General features: G+C 34.5%; 2 protein-coding genes across 3 annotated transcripts; both read right to left on the bottom strand.

The window, feature by feature from the left end:
- Window positions 1–312: 312 nt before the first annotated feature.
- On the bottom strand, window positions 313–24,016 carry LOC144548270 (ARM repeat superfamily protein). Of its 2 annotated transcripts, XR_013509330.1 has the most exons (18): window positions 23,848–24,016; window positions 23,698–23,761; window positions 23,164–23,272; window positions 22,233–22,295; window positions 21,890–21,990; window positions 21,596–21,662; window positions 21,443–21,514; window positions 20,462–20,623; window positions 20,280–20,353; window positions 20,100–20,197; window positions 19,388–19,495; window positions 18,879–18,976; window positions 18,631–18,768; window positions 18,371–18,418; window positions 18,143–18,257; window positions 17,314–17,411; window positions 16,677–16,897; window positions 313–366 (listed from the first exon to the last, which is right to left on the bottom strand). XR_013509330.1 is itself a non-coding variant. In XM_078296956.1 (17 exons), the coding sequence occupies exons 1-17, from the start codon at window positions 23,927–23,929 to the stop codon at window positions 16,811–16,813; spliced, it is 1,584 nt and encodes a 527-aa protein (XP_078153082.1). In that variant the 5' UTR covers window positions 23,930–24,016; the 3' UTR covers window positions 16,664–16,810. The 2 variants fall into 2 exon arrangements, 1 of the variants encoding a protein (XP_078153082.1); XM_078296956.1 differs by lacking the exon at window positions 313–366 and having other exon boundaries at window positions 16,664–16,897.
- LOC144548269 (serine/threonine-protein phosphatase 7 long form homolog) lies at window positions 7,166–10,974 on the bottom strand. Its single transcript, XM_078296955.1, has 5 exons — window positions 10,833–10,974; window positions 10,132–10,184; window positions 9,447–9,626; window positions 7,987–9,360; window positions 7,166–7,910 (listed from the first exon to the last, which is right to left on the bottom strand). The coding sequence occupies exons 1-5, from the start codon at window positions 10,930–10,932 to the stop codon at window positions 7,284–7,286; spliced, it is 2,334 nt and encodes a 777-aa protein (XP_078153081.1). The 5' UTR covers window positions 10,933–10,974; the 3' UTR covers window positions 7,166–7,283.
- Window positions 24,017–24,029: the final 13 nt, after the last annotated feature.

The raw sequence follows: 24,029 nt of genomic DNA, 5'->3' as shown, positions 1-24,029 counted from the left end.
CTTTTTCTAAAATTTGATGAGTGCAGTGAGTTGAAGTGAAGCAGAAGTTTTTTAAGCATTATTTTATCATGCTCTTGAATTTTTATAAACCAAAATGTCTTAAATTTTTGTGCAAGAAAAAGAAGCAAAATAAAACACATCCAACACTTTCAGTCATATAAATTTTAAACCTTCTTTTATTTAACTTGTTGATAATGGAGGTATGATACAACTACAAGCATCCGAACACCTATTTTTTTCTTATATTAGATTGGATGATGCTCTTTTTTGTGCTGTTCAAGGGTTTCACTTTCACCAGCAAAACTAATACACGCCTTAAAATGCATTTCTCAAGTTCTCAAAGAAACAAGTCAACACACATAAAAACTAAAGTTCCAACTCTTAGCATTTGCAAAACCTGCTTCGTTCCTTCTATATGAACAAAAAACTAATAACAGTTGAAACCAGAAGATCAAAATCTCTCCATGGTACCAACCACTGGTACGGCCTCTTCTCACAGCTTCCTGCAAGTAAAATAACATAAAAGAGCTTTTTAAAATTTGATGCAAAAATTACTAGTTTCTCTAGCCATGAATTAACAGACCACTTGGTACAGTCTTGACTAAATGGCAGTAGAGAGGGTTCAAATGCCACCATTTTTAGAATTAAAATAATTTTAAAGTTAAAAATTTAAATGTCTAAATAAAACCATTCAATATGATCTAAAGTGATGCTACAGTGCTTTGCAATGCGCATATCGTTTTGTGTATTGGATTCATATCTCCGTCATCAAAGTCCAAATAGCCGATCCGATCATATGAAAAATATACTTGAAGACCAAATTTTTATTTTTAGAAACTTTTTACTATTTTTTTTTGGTAGGTAGAAAATCACTACTTTCAGATGGTCCGGAATTTTTAGATCAAGTGATTTTCTAATTGTCTCATAAAATAATAAAAAAATTTCAAAAAATATAAAATTTGGTCTCCAAGTATATTTTCATATGATAATAATGTTGTGCTGTTCAAATCAATTATTTGGACTTTAAAGACGGAGATATGAATCCAATGCATGGAACGATCCGTGCATTGCAAAGTACCATAGCCTCACTCATATGATCTATATTATTTTTTCTATGCACACATAAATGATTATGACATTTCGATTTTGTTTTAATTAGTGTGAAGAGCTTGCAAAAATACATAGATAAATACATAGATGTAAATAAATTATGGACGTTGATTTTTCAAGTTATTGATTCATATAATATCAAAATCGAAGTGATATTTTTTATGTGTATGCTCCCTAAATCTATATTAGTAAAGCGAATGAACTATGTTTATTTTTTCTATTTACCCTTAAAATTAATTAACCACAATTAAATATTATTAGAATCTACTTTTTACCCATTATACCCTTGATCTCTTTCATTTCCGATGATCAGATTGAATTTTGTTTGGACCTTGTTGATATTTGTGGGATAAAACTTCATGTTATTAATTAGTTGCTGCATTAATGGAAAAGATGTTATGTTTTCATTATTTACCAACTCTTATGTACCCAGTCAGACAAGTAGTGTACCACTCGAGATCGAGTCCGCATCGTCTGCATTAACTCAAAAGAGCTATCTTTTGAGTTTCGTATGGTCTGATTTTAAACGGAGTCAAATCGGCCACAACCTATAATTCAGGGACTTATTAATATTAGTGTGGATCTAATCTGCACAGATTTTAAAGCGGATCGGATGGTCTAGATGCATTAACTCAAAAAAATTCTCTTTTGAGTTAATGCAGAGGATACGAATTCTCTTCCAGGGCAAACTGTAAGTAAGCCAAAGCATTACACAAAACTTTCAGATAGACAATTGTTGATGATTTGATCAAGATTGACATAACCAAGTGCTAATACAAATGCTCAGTATCGCAATGTTATGACAAACATTACATATATAGTACTCCAGTTAAATCAACGGTACAAATAACTGGGTACAATAGGATTCAAAATGCAAAACAAATACCAGAAGAGATTTCCCAAGTACACACCAATATTTGAAGGATGTCTCTTGACACCATCCTTTCCGTCGCCATAAAGTAAAAAGAGGAAGCAAATTCAAAGCCAAAATGAGGGACACTAGTGATAATTTTACAATTTTTGCATAGTTGAAGAACAATTAAAGTTCCAAATCTACATGCAAGCATTTTTGTTTTGTAGATGATGTCTAATATAATTACGTAACAAGTGGATTTCGTAGAATAATTAATAAATACATCATTGAACCAGAAACGAAATTAGCTTTTATTATGAGACTCTCACCCAAATAATCATTGTTGTAAATTTCAATTTTCCGATTAAATCGTGGAATATAATAAAAGTGTACAGCTGATTTTAATTTCACAGCACCAAACATTAGAACAAAAATGGGTTTGCCTGGTCCAGTTCGCTAATATATATCACAAAAGACGAGAGTAGTTGAAAATTTGACAAGGAGAAGAAAAACCACCCTCGTCTTTTGTGATATATTATAGCAAACTAGTATTAATCAAAGAAAATAAACGATATATTAGTTTATTAAGTGGATAAGGATTTTGCTGTAATCAAAACTTGAGGTTAATTTGATTTGTGAAAAGGCGATAATTAAGTTAGTAAATTATTTGGAAGTCGGCAATTAAGTAGCTAGGAAAACATGATTGATTATTGTATTTGGGTGATGTTAATTTTTATTGACTTGCTAGCAAGGCAAGATGTTACCTGCCTCAGAAGATATGATAAATAAATTGAATTAAAATTTTACATATGGATCAAGTCCCATCATTCTCTCTATAAGAATCAGCGAATTAGCTAGCTAGTTCAGGCCTGGCAAGATACACAAGTAGCTAGAAGCATTTTAATATCTTTCTCTAGTCCTCAATTTATAGCAACAATTAATGGTACAATAACCCCTTAGAGCATATCCAACGCTGAAAGTGATTTGCAATTTCAAGACAGCTGTTAATTTGAAATTATCAATTAATTGCAAATCAGTTGCATCGGTGAAATAATACTAATTGCAAAAATCTATGTAACACGGATCTTAAAGTACAAATGGACCTTTCCATTTCTTTCTCCGTCTCCAATTCACTCACACTGATGAAAACAGTAACTTAAAAACTGAGAACATATCTCTATTTTCACCCCACCAATCTCTGTTTCTCTCTCTTTCAATTCATGATACCTTTTTCCTCAAAAAATTTTAAAAAAAATCATGATCTCACATGCCATCTGAAAACAAAATATAATTGAATCCCTATTCATGCAAGGCATCCACGTTTCATCTCATCTGCTGTACTTGTGAGACGTGTCTCATGCCAAAACAATCAACTATGTTTTGCAAACACTTGTCCTGCTTGATCTTATTACCTCCGTCAAATTCTCCTCCTCTTTATGACTTTATCCATAGCTGCCATATCTTCCAAAGGAGAGAGAAAAGGAGTTCAAGATATATCAAGTGAGAAAGAAAATTGCTAGGAGACAATAACAATATGAAGACTAGAGTGAGAGGTGATAAATATCATGGCACTTCAAGCACCCATGACAGATATCCGACTTTGCCAGTAAGCTTTATGTGATGCTTGGTTGTAGATAACATTTTAATCAACCACATTAGCCCATTGTATGGTTCTAATTGATATTCTAAATTTCAATTTTGAAGGGTAGGTTCTCAAACCCTCTGTTTCTAATATATATACAAAACATCCACAAAGCCAAGCATGGAAGTGACTCTGGATCTATCTTATGATATCAAAGGGAAGCGATGAGGCGCTGATTCTATGTGAGTTTGTTCGAGTACTGTGGGAAGCAGAGAGAAGCTTATGCCAAGACATTAGATTCATGTTGTTGTAAATTTGCATTTTTGTCAAATGTGTAAAATAGATGTTTCTTGTGGAATGTTACATTGTCATGTTGTTCCTTGAATTATATGATATTTATTGTTCAGATATATAGTTTTAAAGCTTACTTTTTTAATTAAAGCAACAGCTATGCGCAGCCATTAATGGTGAAAAGGGGAAGAACTATGAAAGAAAAAATCATACAAAATGGATCTCCGTTGAAATGGAAAATAAAATTCTCCCATATTTCTGTAATTCTCTATAGCGCAGCCATTAATGGTGAAAAGGGGAAGAACTACGAAAGAAAAAAAATCATACAAGATGGATCTCCGTTGAAATGGAAAATAAAATTCTCCCATATTTATGTAATTCGCTATAGTCTGTAGATCGTTTATATTTTTTAAATTCTTTTTATGAAATTTTTGTAGTTCTCTCTGAAAACATGAACGGTGAGAGAAGAATAATTTAAAAGCTCTCTCATGTTATGGAAGAGAGAGAGAGTTCAAGAGACGGAATTCAGCGAAATGAAAGCGCTTTTGCAAGCTTTCATATTATGAAAGCTTGCAAATTATTAAAGGTCTCCGCAGCGCTAAAAGCAAAAATGAAATTGCCAACGAGGATTCGGTGATTGCCACGTCGGATTTTGCAATTCCATTTGAAAGCCGATGGAGATTCTCTTAGGTGTTTTTTTTTTCCCTTTCCTGTATATTTTTTGTTCCTTAATTTCTCTTACGCATGCCTTGTTTCAGGACCCGACTACTGCTATTGCTGCTTCTGACAACCTGCCTCTTAATTTAAGGGGGTATATAATATTTATTTATCTCTGTCTCGTTAAATTTGACAAAGACAAATAAATCTCTATTAGTTATGTGCTTAATTTTTCCATGTTTCTGTTGCAGACCAGGAGGAGAGGTACTTGCCTATGTAATGTGCCGTTATCATGAGATGTCTCTGTGTTGCTTAATTCTCTACCTTCTTATTCAATAAAAGAATGATGATGTTGCAATAATAAATCCATCTAATGGATATGTATGTTGTATGTATCATGTACTTCCTGTGTTTTCTTCATGTGGTTCTGTTGCAATGAACTTGTGTTGTTGTTTATATTTTGTCTCTTTTGGATTTGATGCACCCTTATGTATGTACATACGTCTACAATGGATAAAGAAAAGCAGGGGCGGACCCACACACAGTCAGAGGGGGGCAGCTGCTTTTGTCTGGATTTTAAAATTTAGTGAAAATATTACTGATAGCTTCTATCAGCTTTTGAAAAAAAAGAAATTTAATTAGTGAAAATATACGAATTTGGTATACCACTTTGCCTCTCTCTAGAAATTGTTTTGCCCTTCTATGAAACTGGAAAGCCCGTTAGACCAGTTCAAAAACACTGTTAATGAGAAACTCTATTGTTTTTATAGAAATTTACAGATCTAGACCAACTTTGTTGTTTATTAATATGTAAAATGATATTATTTTGTTGTATTTTTTTTTTGTAAAAGTATACTATTTTTATTGTTTCTTATTGTGTTGATTGGTTTTTATCTAATATCTAATTAATTAATGAGTTTGAACCCAATAAACTATTTTAACCTGATTTCTATTCCTCCATGCAAAAATCCAGCATCCGCCAAGGTCAATCAATTATCCGTAACTAAAAAGGTAATCGGACAATTGATTCGCAAAATTAACCATCAATCCATAATACATAATCGGTGTTGTAATTTCTCCATCACCTATTTGCACAGACATTATATGTGCATCCATTTTATTACCCGAGAAAGGTTATCTCTACTAAATGTACTGAATCAATTAACCCAATACTAATGAATCTCATCTACGTCTAAATAATTAATTACGTGATGTTGATTGGTTTTATATGATCAAATCTAATTTGTTCATTCGTACTGATAAGGCCACATGTCGTAAGCCTTAAGAAATGACTTCTGAACCGAACCAGGAACCAGCCGAAAAAGACTCCCAAGGCCTTCAAATCAAACTTCACAGGATGGGCCCGAAAGGTCCGAGACAAGGCCCGCTAAGGCCTTCCTAGACAGACCATCCCGACACGGAGGGGTCCGGTCCGAATTCGATATCACTTCTATCCTCTGTAACTAATTATGTACAATCTGTCAGGCACATTGTCCGGTCCTCAGGTTGACACGGAAGTGTATCCTCTGCGGAGCCAATCCTTGCGGAGCTTTTAATCTGGTCCGTTCGTTTCGGATCGGACGGATCAGATCAGATCAGATCTTGCCCGAATTGAAAAAAAAAAGAAACTATTCTCAAAATTTGCAAGATCTAATCTGATCCGTCCGATCCGAAACGAACGGACTAGATTAAAAGCTCCGCAGAGGATACGCTTCTGGTTGACACTACATGACAGTAAGAGACCGATCTTTTACACCCAAACTTGGGCTGAAGAAGAAGTTCACAAATTTACACAGCACAAGGTGTCTAGATGTTAGATGTTAGAGTCCGAACACCTTACACTCATTCCTCTTTCCATGTCAATCAAGTCTCAAAACAATACAGCCTGTCACTCCGGGACAGGACGTATCATCCACCATGGAACATATCATGTTTCCATCTCGAGCCAGCCTCGAGACAATACGACTTGTCACTCCGGAACAGGACGTATCACGTACCAAATACGAAAAGTGTCAGGTTTGTACATTGAAAAAGACGAATCCCAACATGGAAAGGATATAGGACTTGATCTTTCCCTTGGCTTTGGACAATTCTTTTTTTTTTCATCTAAAGATCTTCAAATCAGACAATTTCATTATTTTTTAAATTCTGAAATACAAACTTTTAATATTTTCAAACTGAAACCATCTAAAAATGGATTTTTATCTTTAAAAAAAATAAGATAAATTTCCTCTTTTGAGACACGGAGTAATTAAAGATGCTCATATTTTGCAGTCATAAATAAAGTTACAAATATGGCTTTCAGCCTTTTATGTTTGATTTGTTTAGCACATCAACAAGAGAAGATTACAAATTTAATAATCTTCCGCATCTAAGGCTTAAATAGCTTTTAGCGAACTTTTAGTACTAATGATAAAAGCAGTCAATAAATGAGAAGTAGCAAACATTTCTTTGTGAAACAATCATAGTTGGTTCCGTTCAATTCTTCAGCCTTTTTAAATTTGACCATGATGGTTTTTTATTCTCTTTTCAACAATACTTGCGGATACGATGAGCATATAACTAAAAAATTGCCAAGTTCAAAAAATTTGCAATTTTCAAATTATAATCAAACTACCTACTATGCAAAAAGTTCAAAATTAGGGGGATAGATAAGTAAAAAGTTGCCAAAGTTCAGGTCATAAGATTGTAGTTGAAAGTGGAAACACTGCAGGTGGTCAAAGATCTAAGAAACTAGATAGCTACAATAGGTAACAAAAGTAAAGTTGTAACATTAATGTAATTAAATGACTAGCCCTCTTTGAGATATTTTATGAAGCCTGTGTCCGAGTATAGCCAATCATCCACCTCATCTAAGTTATTGAATATCACATTTGGTGGTTGCGGCATCGGAGTAATGTAAGCCGGTGGATTCTCGTCAGAACGAATCTCAGAAGGTATGTCATTGATGTCAGGTGGCAATCCACCCAACTTGAGGATTTCCTGAACCTTATGTTCCATGTTGAGATCCTTTAAATAGCCATGGCTTATATGAAGCAACATCTTGCCAAAATTCACATTAGAAGAGAGATCATCTTTCACAGGTATTTGAGTCTCTCCAATGTCTAACCCTGCTTTGAGATATCTTGTGAAGCCTCTGCCCGAGTATAGCCAATCATTCATCACACGGACATTCATATCATATGGTGGTTGCGGCATCGGACTATAATAGTCAGATGGTGGATTCTCATCAGAAGGAAGTTGATCAACCTCAAGTGGCAATCCAGCCTCCTTGAGCATTTCCTGCAACCTACGCTCCATGTTGAGATCCTTTAAATAGCCATGACTCATTTGAATAAAAAGCTTGCCTTCTTCCTTCCAACCTATAGCAAGCTGAAGCTTGATCCCCCAAGCGGCCATCTTTAATGAGCGAAGAGCCTGTAAGAAGTATAAATTTAGTTCATGTCAACAAACATAAATAAACAACTGCCAAGACCTTACATATGTAACATACCGTTCGGGCATCAACCGACCCACTGGGCACATAACCAAACACCTCCTCAACTGTGTCACGAGGTATAGGAATAGGTTCATTGAATCCAGCCACATAATGACCCTCCACGATTACTGTGTACATGCCTTCTCGTTGAAACCATTGGCGGTAGGCTATTAGATTGTTAGGGTCGTACGGCCTGTCCTCAATGACCATCCTTTGAGCGGAATCGTAGTATTGTTGGACATAATTGTGGTGAATCACACTCCAATCATATGCCTCCAAAGACACATGATTGATTTTGTGGAGGCGACACACCTCAGCTTCCTTATGATAAGGCAATGGAGGCGGTACAATTTGAAAGAGACCAAATTGTCGCATCACTCTATCTGGGTAATGATACTCAATTGCCCAGAAATGAATGAGCGGAATGCGAGCTAGCCAAAAAGGACGATCATTTTGAACTTGTATAGGCATCAGATGCATGACCTGATCATATGGATTCCAGGTCACCCAACCCTCGCGTACTTGATCAAACTGGTTCCGATAGCGCTGGACCCCAGCATTATATGTGGTGCTAGGAGACAAATGCCCAGTGCACCACTTTGCCCCATATGGAGGACATGACTCTAAATCTGGGGTGCCCCATTTTGGGAGATTGTTGTCCCGATAAATTGGTCGCTCAACAGTGAAACGTGTCCATGACCATTGTTGTAGAAGCAACAATGGTCCCGCAATCTGCTTGGTATCTGTTTCAGCACCAAAGCACAACCCTCGATACAGCACGGCTAAAGCTGCAGCCCCCCAATTGTATTGCTGAGGCTCCTCTAGATTCTTCAAAAATTGGAGGTACATTGCTGGTACCTTATCTGATGCGCCAGGAAAAATTACTGAGCCAAATAGATCTAAAACAAACGCTCGAGTGTAGTGGTTGATCTGTTCCTGTGTGGGATTGTCAGGCATTGCATGGAAACGCTCACGCAGCATCGGTAAACGAATGTAGTATCTGGAGTTGGTGATCATCACATCTTTTGTGTCTTTCTTTTCTCGTATCTTTCGTTCCATCCCTTGCTCTGAAATAGGGATGCCAAGATACTCCTCAATGACAGGGCCCCACATTGCATCAGATTCGCCAGTTACCGGATCCCCCTGGATAGGTAGGCCCCAAAGACAGCTCACATCTTGAAGCGTGACTGTCATTTCCCCTACCGGCATGTGGAAGGTGTGGGTTTCAGGCCTCCACCTCTCTACCAAGGCTGCTATTAAAAATCTATCCACATTGATTTGTTGCATCTGAGAAATTTGGTATAGGCCGAGCCTCTTCAGTGCCGGCTCACACAACGGATGGTATGGGATGACTGGGTGTTGATATCGCACAGTGATTATCTCAGATGGCTGAAACAAAAATTATTTGTTAGAAAACATCCGAGATATAATTAAGAATTCCACGAAACTATTTGTTTGTGACATATTTTACTCACACATTTCGAAATATTTGAAGTTTTGTGCTGGGAAGGAGCCATCCACAACAGCGAGGTAAAATGCTGTGGTCCATTTTCTTGGGGCGTTTGTAAAGCATGCTGGGATGGGTCCACCTGTGCAGAGCCCATCTGGTTCATTTTACTCACACATCCTGGCGTGTGTGAAGACATTCCAGCTGACTGCAATCGTCATAAAATAAATTCCAAAAAAATTAATATAGTTATCATGCCAAAAAAATTAAAACAAATCAACAAAGGGTTGCTGTCGCTATTATTGTACATGGGTTTTAAACTTCTAATGCAAAACCAGTGGCACTATAATACCACTATTTACAAAAAGATATGTTTGTAATAAAATTAACAAAGTTAACTTTGGTTCCTAACAAATTTCTACATTATAATAGAATTCCAAAAATCAACAACTAAACTAGTACTACAATGTACAATTAGTTATATACTTTTCTAATGAAACTAATACTTCAACTAAACTGTAGATATAGTTAACTAAAAAAACACAATCTTTGAAGTTTAATACAAAAGATGTTAATAAATAACTACAATTAAATGCCATGATTAACAGCAATATATGTCCATACTCTTACAACTGAAAATTGTAGCAAATTTACACAACTCAAACCACTTCATATGATACCAGTAAAACTAGGGACTAGTAAAAAAAACCTACCTTAATATGACGAAAATCGGCTTGTGCTGATGATGTCGCTATGTCACCAGCCCCTGTCAAATAAAATCAAAAGCAAAAAAAAAGTAGGTGGGGGCCAGTATCTCATTAAAAAGGTGTGCTTGAAAGGCTTAACAAGACAAAACATGCTTCATGGATTTGCTTTTGTTCATTGAAAAGAGAATGATTATTCATATACAAAATATTTTGTCATGTTAATGTCCTATTAAAACTTCAAACTTTATATTTCACCTTTCAAAGACAATAACATTTCATGTCTCTATTTTCAAGTTCAATGAAGATATTTTCATCTAAACAATTGGTCAGGCTATTATAGATACCAAAGTTACCATGATACCATCATCCCCAAATTTGATATCACCATCTGTACTACGCAAAGTCAGGCCTATAATAAAATTTGAGGTTTTGCAAAAATCACCAAAGATTCCAATTTTGTGGTTAGAGCCAACTAACCAGGATTTTATTTTATTAGGTTTGCTTGTCATGCTTGGAGGTGAAGGTATAATAGTAATCTTAGTTCTAATAATAATTTACATGAGATTAATACCATGCAAACTTGATTTTGCATGGGGAAATGTCACATAATGAAGTTTGATGGGTGTATCACCAATAAATCTAAATAGCTTATTTTATTAAGCCATGGACATAAGAAGAAAAGAGCTTAAATGAGAGCAAGGATCCACCTGAAGGAACCGCCTGACACTCAGATAGAGCTGGCTGTGGGTCCCCCATGTCATCTGAACAGGACTCGACCTCTAGAGTTCCGTTAACAGGCGAGTCCATCTCAGGCGCAGTCAGATTTTAGCAGTCAAGAATGGAAGTGATCCCTCTGGAGTTATGCTAACAGGGATTTTGAAACAAAGAAAGAAAAGGAAATAGTTGCGGATTGTATTTGATTTGAGAGCGGAGCTTTTGAGGGAAGAGACAAATTTATGACTCGAGCAACCGATCAGTCACTTTTTTTTTTTTTTCTGAAATGACAATACTCATCGGTCAAATTTGTTTTTAAATAAATTTGACTCGTGTCATCATTAGTTTTTGGAATAAACAATTAATAAATAATCGACCTTTCAGGATCAATCCTTATTTTTGTATGTACATCCGTGGGGCTCCATAACTGCACCGGCCCAAACCAACCTCCGATACACCAGTTGAACCTCTATTGGCAAATTTAGGTTATATGAATAATGTGAATTCACCTCGTTTATTTTTAAAAAAAAATTATATTTATATTTTATTTGTAATAAAATTTAATGTAAAATATTATAAATTGTGCTAAATTGACTCTATTTATAGTAAGAAGATTTTATATATTTGATTCACATAATTTTGAAAGTCTAACTCTTTTTAAAGATCTCAATATAATTTCATATTCCGGATACATCGGTACCGTCAACTATGCACTAGAGAAGTCTAGTGCAGCCACCCGGCCTCGGGAATACTCAACCTTCCTCTAGTGGACCTGATTCATGGCAACCTAGTAGTGGTGCTCCTTGAGTTTGCATCGTTTGCGTTAACTCAAAAGAGTATATTTTGGTTAATAGATATTAGTGTGAATCTAATTTGCACGACTTTTAAAGCTGATCGGACGATCCAGATTCCTTTTTGCGTTAATGCAGAGAATACGAATTCGTGCTCCTTTCGGCATGCCGTACACCAATCGACCAAGAAGTGGGTTTACAAATCAAATCCATACTTTCAGAGATAGTAATGGGAGCCTCGAACTGGAGTCTGAAAGGCTAGCACTAGTCGGACTCGGTTAGGAGTTAGGTTCAGGACAGGAGCCTATGACAAGACGACTCGCGGACTGACTGTCGTTACTAGACAGGAGACGTCAGGTAGCGAATCTGTTCTCTCGCCTTTAGGCCAAGAGCATAAGACCTAAATCTAGATTTTCATTATTATATAAATATTTTTATTCGCATATTTCATGTATACTTTCGTGTCACCTTTCTGTTATCAATGCAAAAATACTTGCTTGTTTTTCACATTAAATCTAGTCAAAGTTTTATGTAACAAAGTCAAAATAAAAATTAAATGCCTGAGGCCAGTGAGCATTGGACATTAGAATATGTGAAAGTGAAAAAAAAAAAAGCTTTAACGTTTAAATTCTATTTTTCTTATTTCAGTTTCAGACTCTATTAATAGCATCATACATCTAGCTATAACACTACTACAAAAACATTAATCATGCACAGCATATCATACTGACATACATAGATATAAAAAGTTTTTATATTAACAGTATTATAATAAGAAGAGATGTTCGCATCAAAGAAGCTTCAACATACACACGGTCTGAAAATTTTGAAACGTGTGTAGAAGTCATGTTTATATGAATACAGTTTAATATTAATGAACCGTGTACTGTTGTACGACTTCATACATAATCTTTCTTGAACAAACTGTATATGATTTTGCTCATTTTCTAAACATTGCTTTTTAGTAAAAGTCATGTACGATTCATTCGTGCATTTCAACCAAAATCTTGTTAGTAATTGATATCTTTTCTCAATCGCGTCTTCACACACTTCCTACATTTAAGTCAAGCTACATTCCTTAATTTGATTCTTCATTTTCTCTTCATTTTCCTTTTCTTCCCTCTTATTGGTGTTGATCTAGTCTTCGTCCCTCATCTTTATTTTCCCATGATTTTTTGTCCAGGTTTAACACGATGGCGCTTAGAAGAACTATGATGAGCTATAAGACTCGGCAACCCCAATCAGACAGAGAAGAGGGAAATCAATATTCAATAACTAAAAATTGTGTTTTCAAGAAGGTTTAATCACAGCTTTGTGTTAACAAAGGAACCTCTTCTCTATAGATGTAAGACTTAGGTCCTGTTCGGCTGCCAGGCGGGAACGGAAATGGAAATGGGTCCAATTTGAATGATCAAAACACTGTGTGCGTGGGAAAAAAAAATTCACTTTGAGTAAATTTTGTTTTTCTACGGAAACAGTAAATAACCGAACAGGGCCTTAGATTTCAAAGGAAATGTTCTTTTGTTGAAAAAAATTGTGAATAATCTTGAAAAAAGTAGGCTGAAACTACATGTGAGTTCAAAGACTAAAATACAAAAAAAGAATGATTAATTCTCAATTCTACAATTTCTCAATTCCTTTACTATTTTACTTAGTACCGAATAGGTCCATAGAATCCCGCACTAGATACCCCCCACCAATATTCAGCTGACGAGTATATACCCTAGTATCTCTTGGAATGCGTATCCTCTACATTAACTCAAAAGGAATTTTTTTGAGTTAATGAATCTCAACCGTTTGATTTTAAACGGAGTCAATTCAACTTCTGTCTATAATATAGGAGGTCCTTTAATATTAGTGCAAATCTAATATGCACGATTCTTCAAACAAATCAAATAGCTGAGATTCATTAACTCAAAATAATCCCTTATTAAGAGTTAATGCAGAGGATATGAATTCGTATCTCTTGAGTTACCACACCTTAGAATGAGTCCCAGTCGAACCAAAATAAATTCGGTGCCTATTTGAATCATAGATGGTCTGCTTTGAGATTTGTGTCAGGTTAAAAAGAACGGTACATATCTCATTTTACACGGAGAAGAAAGGAATTTGGAATTGTTAATTGCATGTAATTAGTTAATAATTGGGAAATTAAACAAGTCTATAAAAGGCTCATCTATTGAATGATCGAGATGTTGTTTGCTTAAATTATTTCATTTGTTCTTTTACTATATGCAAGTTAATCTATAAAACACCCGTCAATTCATTTGCATATTTGTATTAGTTGATTTTAGTGTTATACGATCATCTAAGACTCTGGTTTATATATCACGCAGAAGTTTTTTGTCATATCATTCTCATGAGATATCATTTACTACGCAACTAATATCATACTAGTCTTGGATAATTAACTTTTGGTCTAGTAACAAAGGCAATACTCTCCGTTTAGAAGGTTGTAGAATTGAAATCCAAAATAAACAATCTTTTCTGAACATTTAATAGTTGAATGATTTGACCTCTAATCTTTACTCAAAAAAAAAAATATATATCAAACAAGTCGTGAAAATAGATATTTTATTAAATTCAGACCTTCTTTGGTACCGTAATAGGGTATCTTTTACAATTACTGAATCTGGACCATTATTTTTAATTTGGCACGAATCTCAAAGCCCAACATTACTGTTCTTGAGCTAGCCTGAATCCCAAAACGGCTGAAAGTTAATCTTAAACCGTAAAGTGAAGGAAATCTTTTACAGTAATGGAAGGATACTTGTCCTCTATTATCTAGGCCAATACAGTATATATATTTATCATCAAAAATTACTCGGCCCATATCTTCTATTCATGTCGCCCCGCTTCTTGCACTATTATCAAAGAGACCAGTGAATTCTATCTCGGTCCAGATTGATACGAATTTTAATCGAACAGTTCAGATACAAACTCAAAATTTGAGTTACATCCGGACTCATATCACCTATCCATGTCAAATTTATATCATCTAAATTAACTCAAATTTTGACTTTAGATCCGAACCGTCCGATCTGTTATGACACGTATTAAAGGGGCCAGTCCATTTCACTTCAGGCCGGATTGGCCCGAAACTGATTGGACTGGTCGAATCCAAACTCTTTTTTTTTTTTTTGAAAAAATAATAGTGACTATCAGTGCTTACAACATCTTACTGGTAAAATAAAACATTCAAAAAAACAGCCAAAACAGCAGCCGAAAAATACATCTCAAAGAAAAATGTAAAAACCTGAGCTTCAAACTAGAACATCAGTCTTCAGCAGTAACGCATCCATAGGAGAGCTTCGTTCCATGCTCGATGCACAACCCCCCTTGCATCCAGGAATTTTCCTTCAAATATTTTACTGTTTCTCTCCTTCCACAACACCCAGCAAACAGAGAAGAAGTAAAACCCCCAAGTAGGGGCGGACCCACCTTGAGCCAGAGGGGGGCAACCATTTGCTCCTCCCTAGAAATTCAGTGGAAAAATACACGTTCGGTACCACTTTGCTTCTCCCTGAAAATTGTTTTACTCCTTGGAACTGAAAATCTCGCCAGACCAGTTCAAAAGCATTGTTAATGAAAAATTGTGTTGTTTTTATATAAATTTTATAGAAATTTACAGGTTCGGACCAACTTTGTTGTTTTTAATATGTAAAATGATATTATTTTGTTGTTTTTATTATGTAAGAGTATGTTATTTATATTGTTTTTTATCTGGTATCCGATAGTTAATGGGTTTGAATCCTGTAAACTATTTGAATCTGATTTCTGCCCCTCCCTGGTAGAAATTCTGCGTCCGCCCTGCCCCCAAGCATTTCTCCCTACCCGGCCCCGACATGCTTTCCAGGAAATTGAGATTGTTTGCTGGATTGAATTATCTCTGTGCATAATTGAGAATCGGAAGGGAGGAAAGAGGCGAGCGTTGGATAGTGGTCTGGTACTTACCATGTTAATTTTATTTGATGTTTATTTGCAATGTTGGATTAATAATTTATATTTTAAAGAAGTAAAAAAAGATAACTGTTTCTGCTGTTCTCCCTTTAAAACCTTTTATTGCATTTGTGACCCTCCATTATAAACCTTAATTTGCAAATAGGAATCTGACAAGGTAATGATACAATGCTTAATGTAAGCCTACATTTCAAATGTACCAACCCCAAATAGCACCGTACCAGTGCAATTCTCACTGTACAAATCAATTGTGTGCTGCCAGAAGGGTAATCAAAGAAGTCAAACTGGCACATACGGTACTAATCTCTTGCCAGTACCGGATTAGTAAAGTGGATAAGGGTCCTATGTTATGATATTTTTTTGTTCCTTTTTTTTAAAATTTGATTAGCTGATTAATTTAAAAGTTGGGTTAGTAAAAGTGAATGAGGGTTAGTACATAGAACCCTCATCCACTCTAGCTTGATTCCTTGTATCGTGGCATATGATTTCTATTTTTTTTTTATCCCCTTCTTTGTTTCAATTTCCTTTGAATCCATCATGAGGAGGGTTCAAATGTCTCCATCTCTCTCCATCATTTTCAAAGTTCAAACAGTCGATCCGAACCGCTCAACCTAACCTCCATACTAAAATATGTTTGGAGACCAAATTTTATATTTTTAGGAATTTTTTTAGACAGGTACAAAAATACTGTTTTTAGATGGTTCAGATTTACTGATTTTGTACCTATCTAAAAAAATAGTAAAAAAATTCCTAAAAATATAAAATTTGGTCTCCAAACATATTTTAGTATGAAGGTTAGGTTGAGCAGTTCGGATCGACTATTTGAACTTTAAAAATGATGGAGAGAGATGGAGACATGATGGAGGCACAAAAACATAGAGGCATTTGAACCCTCCTCATCCATCATTAATGATGGCTGAATTGAACCTTGCTGGTAGGGAGGGTATTTTAGGTATTAATTATTATTTATGGCAAAATTAAAAATCAACTTAGTTTAGAGTGGCATTTTTCAAATTTCTAATTTTGGGGTGATATTTTTCAAATTCTAAGGTTTTGGAGTGACAAATAACTAATTTTTCCAAAAACTAAAGTTCAACCCTAGCTAACCAATGGCAGGAAGGAATAGCATTTAGTACCTATTACAAAAATCTTATCATTTGCATAACATCAAGTGTTCCTTCTATATGAACAAAAAACGAATAACAGTTGAAACCAACTGATCAAAATCTCTCCATGGTACCAACCAGTGGCTGTGCCTCAACGTTTTTCTTCGCCAGGTATGGGCCCCTTCTCACTGCTTCCTGCAACTAATATAAAGTAAAAGAAATGTTTAAAATTGGATGCAAGAAATACTAGCTACTCTTAACCATGAAGACTGAAGAGGGTTCAAATGCCTCCATTTTTAGAATTAAAATAACTTGAAAGTCAAAAACTTAAATGTCTAAATAGAACCGTTAGATATGATCTATATTACTTTCTCTATGTACACATAAATGATCATGACATTTCGATTTTGTTTTGATTAGTATGAAGAGCTTGCAATAATACACTGATGTGGATGAATTCCGGACGTTTATTTTTCAACTTAGTGATTCCTATAATACCAAAATCGAAAATTGATATTTCTTTTATGTGCATGTAGAGAAAATAATATAGATCACATCTAACGATTTTAATTTGACATATAAATTTTAAGGTTTTATGCATAGCTAATTGTATTTACCTTTCCAGCAAAACCAGTAGCAGTTGCATCATGGAGCAAGCTAGAAGCTGATAAAGCTCTGTTTATTGCAACACAACAGTCATGTCGTGCATCCATCCCTGTATGTAACGGCAATGAATAAAAAAAATAACCATCCATACAAGAAATATTTATATCCAAGATTAGATTAAATTAAACACTCGATAATGCTTAACATTGAATTAATGGATCTCGCAATAACTCCATTATTTTATAAGATCAATTTTTTCTCTCTCATAATTGACTATCTAGTTAGAAGTACTAATACTATATAAAAAGCAAACAGTGGGTGTTTTTGTGAGCTTCTTCTACAATGCAGGGTTAATTAGGTTCATGTTTTCAAACTGCAATTTCTTGCCAAAATTTTAAATTTTAGTATATAACTCAAAATAAGTTGAAAATAAAGAGCGAGGCTATGGCCTATGGTACTATGCATAGCGCGGATTGGCCCGTACTATGGATCAATATCTGCTTTTTCAAACTTCAAATAGTAGATCTGAAAAGTTCAACATGATCTCCATATGAAAATCCTGCAGACTAAATTTTATATTTTTTAGAATGTTTTTACTATTTTTTTAGATAGGTAGAAAATCACTACTTTTGAATGGTCTAGAATTTTTAAATCAAATGATTTTCTACTTAACTAAAAAAATTGTAAAATTTGATCTAAAGTACATTTTCATATAGAGATCATGTTGAACGGTTCAAATCGACTGTTTGAACTTTGAAAACAGAGATATTGATTCATAGTACGGACCAATCCGCACTATGCATAGTACCATAGCCTCACTCGAAAATAAATAAGACAAACCATTTTTTGAAGTCTCGATGTGTGGATCAGTGACAATAGAAATGATTTCTTGTCTGGAGCATACTTCAGCTAGGCACCATTGCCGAGTAACCAAGACAGCTACAAGTCCATAGACCTGTTTTCAGAACCCAATGCACGTAAAATAAAAGATATAAATTACAAGCTGAAAAGCTAGGAAATATTAAATTACGCATTAAAATACATATTTAGGTCTTAAGACAAACTTACAGCCAATCGCACTTCAGTTTCTTGTTTTAGTACAGACAGAAGAAGACCCTGAAATATAAGTGAAAAAATTGCAATTTATGACTTGTAATCTTTTATGGAAATCCAAAACTAAACAGTAAACAACAAAAGAAGGAAAATAATTAATTTCAGAGAATAGGAAATTTGGGTAATGTTTATATGGAAAACTCTTATCAATTATTAAATTTGGCCAATGTTTTGTAGAAGTATCAACAGAATATTGTTTGTAAAAAAATACTAACTGATGGTGTGAGCTTGGAACTATTAGCAGCAGTAGTATAAATCAAGTGCTTGAGACATCCCTCTGCTCTCTCATTTAATATTATGTTATCCTCTGATCGATCGGCCCCACAAATGCTTCCAAGGGCAAGTAAAGCTGCCTGTCACAGATATAAAACATGGTCAAAACAACTTCCATAAATTAAAGGTATATATAACCTGATCTGATGTCACGTTTTATGCTGTATTTCTTATAGTTGTATGAATGTACCAATTGTTTTCCTCTGTGATGGCCATTGAAGGCTGACTCAACAACTAATTTTGCTGCATCTTGTGAACTTGTTAGCAACAAGTTTGCACCAGGTTTTGCTGAAAAACGTTTTAAAAATTGTTACAATTATTTTAAGTCCAGGTAACAAGAATAGCGAATATTTTGACCAACCCAGTATTACAACATGTACTAAGATCATCTTTGCAATATATACGACTCAACTATGCCTAAATAAATCAAAAGAAAAAAAAAAGAAAACAAGACATGACATGACAGACAAATACATAATATAAGAAAAATTTGTTGATATAATTTGAAGTAAAAAAGAAAACACAGTTGAAAGTTTTCAAAATACCAAAAAATAGATAATCTAAATCTAAGTGAATTCTATTTTTTTTGCTATTGCTAGGATTAAACAAAACGAATTGCAAATAAAAGCATTTTTCATGGAAAAATATTAAAATCTAGACTCGTTATTTCATCAATTAAAAAAAATAAAAAAAACTAACTGGTTCCAATTAGTCCCAAAGATTCCAATGCTGCCTCAGCTTCATCATTCATTTGACTTTCTAGCTGCAAGAGTCTTCCCCCAATGGACGACAGTAGGCTTGTCACGACTGTTGCCAAATTGAAAATCCACAACAAATGCATGAGAGACATATCAGGAAGCACAAAATTGTGAAAACATTACAACACATGTATAAAATAAAAAAAATTGGTGAGCTACTTTCGTATTAGAGAGAACGGCACCAGTTATTTGGTACCCACCTCTTTATCTAATGATTCCATGAAATCAGTGGGATAACCCCCACTTTCACAAAAAAATAAAATAATAAAATAATTGTTTTTTTGCAAAATTAACGCTAGTACAACCATGTTTTGCAAAAGCAATAGAAATAGTTAGGGGCAGATGGTGTAAGAAACAATGGGGATCAATTAACTCCTATTCTATTTCACAACTCATATATTTATGTGTTGTATTTTAGATAAAAAAAATATGAAAAAATTAACTTAATTGATCCCCCATATTTCGCTGCAAATTTTCTAAGACTGATGGTAGGGTGTGATTTGAAGTTAACTGAAAATATGTTCGAGTATTTTTAGTTGCAATATATGAGAATTAATTGGTTTAGTTCCCAAAAGTTCAAAAAGAAGTTCAAACATTGATATAATGTTCATTTATAAGCTACACTTCTATGGAAGTATAAATTATTGTACTACCAGATTGGTCAATAGCTGTGTAGGCATCAGCTGACCTAAGAAGCCTCCCACCAATTAAGACAGCTCTTGATCGAAAAATTGAATCGAACGAAGGATTGCTGGAGAAATGTTTTGAAAACATGATTTAAAAACTCTAAAATAAATACTGCACCATCAGGGAAATAATTTTTTGAAGAGTACCTGATTATGTCAATCAATAATTGAAGCAAGGTTGACCTTAGAAGAAGAGTGGCATCATTCGAAGATTCAACCAACTGTTTGAAACAAAAGCATCAAAGGGTGAACAAATTCGCAAATAACAACCAAACTTGCTAAATTTTTTACACTTTTGAAGGGCTTAATTATAAATGCTGATGTTATACCTCATAGAGAAGCTCCATGGCATTAAGGGAAGTAAGAGGATCCTTTCCATTGTTGATTTCTAATTCATACAAACTAAGGAGGTCGCAATCATGAATTGCTTTTGCAACTTGGCTAGAAACCGGGTACAATTTTGTTATTAGTGCTAATATCCGGATCCGTCCCTGAAAAAACAACCCAAGAAAGAAATGCAGAACATAAATACTTAAAAAAAAAAAAGGAGTTCCAAGACTATAGGACAGTACTAATTACAAGAATAGCTGGCTTGTACAGTAAATTTCACAAAAACTTCCATTGAACATAAAATGCTTTGCCTTCGTGTTCTAATGCGTTAATTTGGAGGTGGCAATAGTCAGGGTCAAGTAGGATTCAGCTTGGATTGATGCCATTTTATTACAGATGCATAAAAAATAATGAAGCAAAGTGTAAACTATAGAAATTATTTCTCAAAGTAAAAGAATATAAATATATTGGTCATCTCAGATCCAAATTATTAGCAGGTTAGGTTGAGTGAGACCAGCTCAGAAAGAAGGGTCATTGCAAATTTAAATAAATCTCATTCGTTGGGACCACTTCCAAAAATTTTGACCTTGTTTTCTACTTTGTTCCAAATTCAAAATAAATCATTCTAGTTGTTGACCAAGTTCGCTCGTGCTGGTTTGCTAATTCTCACCACTATTTTGATTTCACTTGGAAAAAAAACTGGTGGTACATATCACCAAATATTTAAGGTGCTAATTTTATTCTTAAATTTAATTGCTTTAATGTTGCTAACTTGCTATAACAAATTCAGTAATTCAAGATTCATTAATTAGGGAAAATTGATCAGTGTTACATCTTACTGATCCAAATATATTAGGACTGGACTGGTATGCCTTAAACTGTGAGTACATCTTATTGCATTTTATAGATGAATCAATATCAATTACTAAAAAATACTTCAAAAGATTACTAACAATAAAAATATGACATTGTTCACTCACAAGGGAAGAGGATCTAGCTGCTAGATTTCTTAGTTGAATTGGGTCTTCACTACTAGCAGCAAATATAACATCCTGCAAAAAATCGCATGTAAGAATCCATGCATTAAGATCAATGATCTGAAATAGAATACGGAAAGTAAATTATATTCTTACAATTCCCTGAGGTGTTTGTGCTATACTTTTTATAGCATCCAAAGAAGCTGCTGACGTTCGCTCGTTCCTGTAAAAACATAAATTATTAGATAGTAACAGCTTGCCATGACAGATACCAATAGATAAAGGTACCAGTTCAATACCGGTTTTCTCCCAATATTTACCATGAATCTTCATGACCAAGATTTTGTTTCAGTACCACCTAAAAATTTGTTAGTGCCATATATTCTTGTACTGGTCACTGTGGCCATCGTTAGTTCAGAAAATATAAGTAGCGGTATGTTTGTACAATACCCATCAATCAAGCAGTTAAGCAGGAGTGGGTAGATATTATGATCTATAATAATATGTGTAGCAGCTCCTTTGTCATCAGACATGTCCATAAGATGGCAAACCTAATAAACAAAAAAAAAGTTTAACTCTTTTAAGACTTCTTTTGTTTATTTTAGAATCAAGCAAAAATAGAAAGAAAAAGAAACCAATTAAAATGTTCTGGAACTAAGTATGGAAACAGAGAAAAAATCCTTGCAAATAGGAATAATTCATTAATGTTGTTCATAAAGTTGATATTTCATAGACTATATAATCCTTTGCATGCACCATTTTTCTTTTTCATTAAAATAGAATAAATTCATACTGCTCTACATGCCAGCCACTTTATGGTCTCAGATTTCGCTTGCAATCCCACTTGTAAAAAAGACTGCAAATATACAAAACCGAAACATCATTTATTAGATTACACAACAAAACAACGACTTTTCTTATAAGATTTTTTAACGCAACTGAATTTCAGTTTAGTCTTTCAGCCTCAATTTAGTTAAATCAAGAAATGATTTATTGTATGGAGTGTGGCTATGGTTAGTCTTTCAGCCTCAATTTAGTTAAATCAAGAAATGATTTATTGTATGGAGTGTGGCTATGGTACTATGCATAGTGCAGATTGGTCCATACTACGGAGTAGTATCTCTATTTTCAAAGTATGAACAGTGCATCCCAACAGTTCAATATGATCTCCATATGAAAATGTACTTGCAGGCTAAATTTTATATTTTTTACTATTTTTTAGATATGTAGAAAATCACAACTTTTAAAAGGTCTAGAATCTTTAGATCAAGTGATTTTCTACCTACCTCAAAAAATTCTAAAAAAATTCTAAAAAAATGTAAAATTAGATTTACGAGTACATTTTCATATGGTGATCATGTTGAACGGTTCGTATCAATTGTTTGGACTTTAAAAACGGAGATATTGATCCATAGTATAGACCAATCCGCGCTATGCATAGTTACCATAGCCTCACTCTTTTGTGTGAAATTTGGAATTTAAAGGTCAGAAATCAAGGCCTTGGTATTAAGAACCAAGTTCCAAACCTGAACAAAACAAGATAAATCAATTTAAAGTAGTGCTAGTTTGGCTTATAACATGACTATCTTAATTGTTCAATGTAAATACATTTGCTTTAGAGTGGTAATCCTTGCTATCTGAAGTTCTAACTTGAAACCTTTAAAAAAGAACTAAGCACGAAAAAGAAGTTAGAGAAATAAGTTAATAGTATGATGTGTACCAACCATGAGGTTTGGAATGAATAATGCGCCATCTTTCGTACCAAATATTTTATCTAGGCAAGAAACAACACTATCCTCCAGCCCTGGTACATACACCTCACTCTGTAGTGCACTGAAATCAAAATAAAAGGAAAATGATACAAATTGAAATATTTTTGCACCTAACATAAGTAATTTTGATAACTCTTTCATGATGTGTGTCTGATTTAGGCCACAAAGGACTGAATATGCTTTGCATGTTATGGTCATAATGTGATTTATTTCATTTTTATATATTTTCCAAACACTGGATTGTGCTCAGGAAAGAAGAAATTACAAGAACCGATTTCATGGTTCATAGTGCAAAAGTACAACTTTTGTAGGTCATAACTGAAAATTCTGATTACTTGGAGAGTTAACTTGGATAAAGATTTTAACATAGCAGTTTTGGCTTCATGCAGTGCACAGACTATAGAATTGAAACAACATTGCATATGGTTTGTGCGCTGCATGAAGCCAAAACTGCACTGTTAAAATCTTTACCCTAGAAATACTCACCCCAAAAGCACCTGAAGGGGAAAACGATCAAGGAACTCTTTGACAGAGGCATCATTCTGTAAACCTGTAATCAGGAATCAAAATGAAAATAAATAAAACGAGGACTTCTAGAATCCCTAGCATTTCAAATTGCTTGTGTTGATTAGATACCGGGGTAGGAAGCGAACTCGGAGGAAGCTTCTAGAAGCTGAACCAACTCTGGCGGCGGGGTTGCACCTCTTTCTCCTTCCATTGCTCTCTCTCTCTCTCTCTCTCTATCTCTGCGGCGATGGCGATCAAGTGATGGCAGGTGGCAATGTCTCCCTCCTGGAAAGAGGTGACACTGGAGATAT

This window comes from Carex rostrata, chromosome 33, assembly GCF_964058835.1.
Source record: "Carex rostrata chromosome 33, lpCarRost1.2, whole genome shotgun sequence".
NCBI classification, from domain to species: domain Eukaryota; kingdom Viridiplantae; phylum Streptophyta; class Magnoliopsida; order Poales; family Cyperaceae; genus Carex; species Carex rostrata.
The sequence above is the reverse complement of the archived record's forward strand: the minus strand, read 5'-3'. Positions and strand labels throughout refer to the sequence as shown.